This window comes from Fulmarus glacialis, unplaced genomic scaffold (assembly GCF_000690835.1).
Source record: "Fulmarus glacialis isolate BGI_N327 unplaced genomic scaffold, ASM69083v1 scaffold5606, whole genome shotgun sequence".
NCBI classification, from domain to species: domain Eukaryota; kingdom Metazoa; phylum Chordata; class Aves; order Procellariiformes; family Procellariidae; genus Fulmarus; species Fulmarus glacialis.
The window spans coordinates 1-5,563 of record NW_009218612.1 but is presented as its reverse complement, the minus strand read 5'-3'; the positions used below and the strand labels follow the sequence as shown (position 1 = coordinate 5,563).

The following is a 5,563-nucleotide window of genomic DNA, read 5'->3' as shown; positions in this document are numbered from 1 at the left end:
ACCCACGTTCGTCTACACTGTCCCTCAGACCCTTCCATGCCCCACCCTGAGCATGTTTTTGTTTCCAAAAAGCCTGTCTCTTTGTCCCTCGCCCCTGTTTTTAACTATGTCCCAGGATACCTTCATGGCAGTTTAAGACTTCTCTCAGCGCTCTACATGCAGCTCTCTTTGCCTCCAGGATACCACCAGGCTGGCCTGGCCTGTAGACCGCTGCCTCCACCACCAGCTGCCAGGCCCCATCCAGCAGACACTGCATTCTCCTAAGCGCTGCCACTGCCTGGTCCAGCTGCTCCCGAGGGCCTGGATGGATCATCACAAGCACCAGCACGTCCGGAAGGCAAGGGAGGAGGTTCCTCACATCCCGCAGGGCCTCATCCAGGTAATCCCACCGCATGAGCTGCTTCAACACAGTGGCTTGCCACAGCATAAAAACCAGATGTGGCCGAATCTCCTCCTCCTCTTCCATCCTCTCCGCCTGCTGTAGTTTAGCCCTGATGTCAGCTGTGCCACACAGGTCCTGGGCAAAATCCACCAGAACTGAGGGAGCTCTCACATTGTCATCATCCACCTCCATCACCAGAACCCGTCCGTTCCGCCTCCCCACTATGTCCAGCAGGTTGAGGAGCTCCCAGGTGGTTCGGTCCACGAAGGAGCAGACAGCAGGCTCCTTTGATGCCATAGTTTCCTCCCACACAAGTCGTTTCACTGCACTGCTGGGGAAAGGAGCGGAAGGGGTTTGCTGTAGCAAAGGCACTTGCATCGCACAGGCCTTGAAACAGGCTACGCCTGCTGCTCTCAGCCACCATGTACAAGTGAACACACTGGTTTTGGTGGGACCAAATGAACATGAAAGGAAATAGGGTTTTGACACAAAGATTCAAAGATTGTAGCCATAGGCTATTTGATGTTGGACCTCCCAGGAACAGGCTTTGTACCTCAGCAGTCTGGCACAGTAGGAAAAGACGAAAGGGGAGAGAAAAGGGACCATTATGTATTTTTGGGCATCCTACCTCAAACTCAAGAGTGCTTAACACCTTCTCATCAGCAGAATCCAACCGCATGACAGGGACCACAGTCCTATCAGCCTGCTGTTACAGTCCAATTTGCCCACTGCATTTCCTCCTCCTTCCTCTGGCAATGCCTAAAACTGGAAATTCAATTTGTATTCCACCCCATCCTTCTTTGAATCCTATGTGTACAACCCATCGGTATTTGCAGAAGACTAAACATCCCATAAGCTGCAGTTTCCCTCCACACATTAAAAAAAAAATGTAGCTTTCCACTGCAAGCGCTCTCCTGCTGTTGGAGACAGCAGTAGCAGCAGGTTTAGTTCTTGAAGCAAGTCCAGCGAAAGAATTTCATTACCAGAGCTGAGTAGCCAGGTCCAGTTTTTGTTCGAATTGCCATTCAAAAGAAAGTCTTAATTTGCCCAATAATGTACTCTGAGTACACGACTACTCCACCTCAAGGAAAGCTCTCATGGGGACGGAGGGACCTGCACTGGAGTGGAACTGCAGGAAGGTTCAGGCAACGACTTACCTGCCTCACCGGCTAGGGGTGCTTTCCAAATGACTGAACTACATGGAATCAGCAGCATCACCCACCCAGGGTATCGACAGGTCATTTGGGGCTGTGACATCAGCAGTAACCATGCCAACCTGCAGCTGCCTGAAACCTCCCTTAAAACTACCCAGTATTCCTGAGGGATGTACTAAGAAACTCCGAGACTTGCACTTTAAGAATCTTTAAATTCATTTTTCACCACCTTCTTGTTCAACAAACCTTAAAGAACTCATGAAAGTGATACACTAGTCTGACGTAAGGACCCTCCCCACGCCACATTACATACTGTGGTAAGGCTGGCCAGGAAACCAGCAAGTATTAACACTCAGGCACTAGAGTTGTGTGATGAAAATGTGTCTAAATAAATTTCATAGAGCAAGTGCTACAGGCCCAGGTACATATGGTCTCATTCTTTGTGATTCTACTAACTGCTATTTCTAGATGTGAGCAAGGACTTACACCTGCTAGGATTTAGTGTCCCATTACACAGTTTTGTCCAGCAGCAGTCATTGCCAAGTACACGAGAAACAGGAATGAGAAGTTTCCCTCTAGTAGGTAGGCAAAGAAGTATTTCTCATGTTCTATATAAAGCTTGTGTGCACAGTTTATGAGGTTGTAAACATTTATTGTTTAGCCCTGCAAACCATTCAGTTCCATGATAGGAGGCACAGACAGGTCGCAGTAAAGGCTGCCAGTTATTTGTCTTTAGAATGTAGTCTGCTCTACAAATGCCTTGCCAAGCACGGGTCGAATCTCTGTTTCATTGTCTAGCTTAGAGTCACTACTCAATCCCTGTGCTGTAAATTCTGATATGCTACTGAAAAAGAACAAAGTCCCTCAAAACAGGTGGAGGGGATAAAAATAGAAATGTACAAAAACTAAACAGATTCTCCATTTTATTTCCAATAAAAATTTAGATCCTAGATGGATACAGCATCTGTAAAAGAAAAAATAGAATCACATTAGAAATCCTGTTACTGGACTGTACTATTTTAAGCACAAGTTTTGCAGTTACAATCTAGATCATCGATCTCTTCAACTACTACAAAAGCAACCCCCCCATTTACACAGAAGAGGTGCAAGAATGAAAATGTGTAGCAACATCACTAGGAAGATACCGCATCAAAACTCTGGGTGATGGATCTAAAGGGACAGTCTCATTGAAGCCTTGTGGCTAGAACAGATCCTAGTGGACAGGTCAGGATAACACAGCCCTCAGTTAAAACATTTGGGAGGCAGGAGAAAAACCTGTCAACAGGTAGGAACAGAAGTAGAAGGGTGCAAAAATACATGTACAAGATCCAGGGAAAAGAAATCAAGATAGGTTTAGAAGGGAGCTGAGGAAGAGTCCAGAACTCAAACAGTCTTTCCAGACAACTTGAGCAAGCACACAAAACCCTTGACAACGAGGCAACCCCCCTCAGCACAAGCAGCCAGCGATAAACCTCTCCCAACTCCAGAAGGAGCACTTATCAAAGAGCCATGCTGAATACACAACAGCAACAGAACAAAACCATAGTTCAAGTTTTCCCTCATACTATGTGGGATTAAAAGGCACTCCAAAAACCGCCGATAAAAATCTTGTTGCTAAAATAAACCCACTTACCACTCGGATTCTGTGTCCAATGGCCTTGGCAGGAAGGTTGGAGCGGAACTTGGCACGAACCATGCCGCTGTTCCCATGGGCACGGGTTACCTTCCCCCAGATCACTCGTGTCCTGTTGGGCTTGCCACCGGGGGTTACAGTGTTGCTGAGGAGAGAGGAAAAGAACCGCTGAGCATGCCAGTCACAGCTCCATACGGGACTGACCAGTGATGGGGTGGACAATGCAGCCTCTTTAAGGCACTTCCACAACTTTACTCCACAGCCATCTTTAGTTGGGCCACATTCCACTTATTAACCTGTGAAATTTGCTAGACCTGGGATTTTCACTGTACCTTCCAAATAAGGCAAGTATTGCAGCTTGTAATTTATCAGAAGCTCCACTGGAGAACTATTAACAAGTCACAAAACTTAAAAATTTGGAAAACGCTAATGCTAAGATGACCGAACCAAAAACTTGTCAACTTCAACTACTGGTATAAGACTGCAAAAGACTATTTTAGAAGAAAAACCATATGCCATCTTGGAAATGATGGTGGTCAAGTTAACAGTCTGATCCATTTTATTCAAGGCAATTCCGAACGCCCATATCTGAACTCTAACAACTACACTCAAAGAAAAACAGTAAGTGGAAGGTAGTAAGTAACTGTTCTTAAGGCCTCCACCAATGCCAGCACAGCAGAAGTGACAGTGCTCTGACACAGACACACAAAAGCCAGGATACAAATTCCTCCAGGCTTCACAAAATAATTCTGCTGTTAAAGTAATTCAATAGCTCATAGTACTCGACACAAATTCACCTCGCTTCAATTTACTCCATCAAGCTGCCTTCAGTTTTGCCAATCTCAGGCAAAATTTGTTTTTGTCATCCCATTTGCTCTCTAACATATAATTTATAACAGTGAATGACTATTTCACATAATTTCATGATCTGAATTAAGAACACATAGGCCAATTAAAGCAAAAATAACTAAGGACTTTAAAAACAAAACCAACCCAGGAAACTGGTCTACACAGTACTCTGTGGACATTCTATTGACAATAACTAAGGACTTTAAAAACAAAACCAAACCAGGAAACTGGTCTACACAGTACTCCGTGGACATTCTATTGATAAATTGAGCCCAATTTATTTTTATTCTAACAAAAGCTCTATAAACAGACTGCTCACATGCTGGCATTTGCAAAAGCTGATACAGGAGTTGGCTAATTTAACATAACAATAAAAAGTGACTTACTTTTTAGCTTTGTATACATAGGCACACCTCTTGCCCAAGTAGAAGTCTGTCTCCTGACGGGCATAAACACCTTCAATTTTCAGAAGGGCAGTGTGCTCCCGCTGGTTTCGGAGGCCACGTTTGTAGCCAGCAAAAATGGCCTTGCACCACAGCCTAAAGGCATTGAAAACATTTACAAATTACAATTCACTCCAAAGTATCAAATGTAAAAACAAGTAACATTTCAGTACAAACTATTTACACACCAGTAGAAATTTAGCTGGGGAAGAAGCCCACTGCTTTTGCTTTTACTTAATTACTGCAAATCCTTACATTCAGTCAACAGAGGAAAGCTAAGTAACGGGGACATGAAGTATTTATGAAAACTTTGTATCTTTTTTCTTGTTATAAACTTCTGACACTACAGGCTTCATACAAAAACCAAAGTGCTTCAACATTAGTAGGCATTATGTTTTCAAATGTCTACAAACACTCCATGATGAGTAAACATTACTTTTTTCTATACACCACATAAACCGAGTCTCCTGTGTTGCAGTAACTGCTATACGAGAAGGTATTAACTGCTGTTAATTTGTAGCCTCAAAGGAATTAACTGCAGTCTATGGGGACAGCCAGGGAGACAGCCCCACATGCACTAGACAAGTGACATTACACAAACTCCTCAACAATTATTCACAACAAAGACCTATCTGTACTACACAGGTAAAGCAATTATAAGGCTCGTTCCACACATCATGTACACATCATGACCGTCTCAACTGCATCCAGCAACTGCCCCATAATACAGCAGTATTAAACTAAGCTACCTTCCACACATGCACAAGAGAAAATAAACTCCACAGATAAATATTAAGACAAAAAGTTGTGATTCAGATTCAATCCCTCCACCACTTACCACCTCAATCCCTATATCCCTAAGAAAACTCCTTTACTGGCATAGTAACTCGTTTACTCAAGGAAACAGTATGTCGAAGCCTCTACTGTACACTGGACGTTCACAAACACTGTGCTAACAAAACCAACATTAATATCCCGCATCTACTGCGAGGCCCGGGAAAGCCTGGCACACCATATGAAGAGCTACAACCAGTTTAAGGCAGAGGCTTCAGAAGAGAGAGATACAACTGTGGACGTTTAACAGAGAGCTCAGCAGGGCACC

The 5,563-nt window shown here is 44.1% G+C and overlaps 1 protein-coding gene across 1 annotated transcript; it reads right to left on the bottom strand.

Moving 5' to 3' along the window:
- Positions 1–2,442: 2,442 nt before the first annotated feature.
- On the bottom strand, positions 2,443–4,573 carry RPL35A (ribosomal protein L35a; the record flags this gene model as incomplete). The annotated part of the gene is made up of 3 exons (XM_009580077.1): positions 2,443–2,500; positions 3,170–3,314; positions 4,405–4,573. Coding segments are annotated over 3 exons (338 nt in total), but the record flags the coding sequence as incomplete, so codon positions are not given.
- Positions 4,574–5,563: the final 990 nt, after the last annotated feature.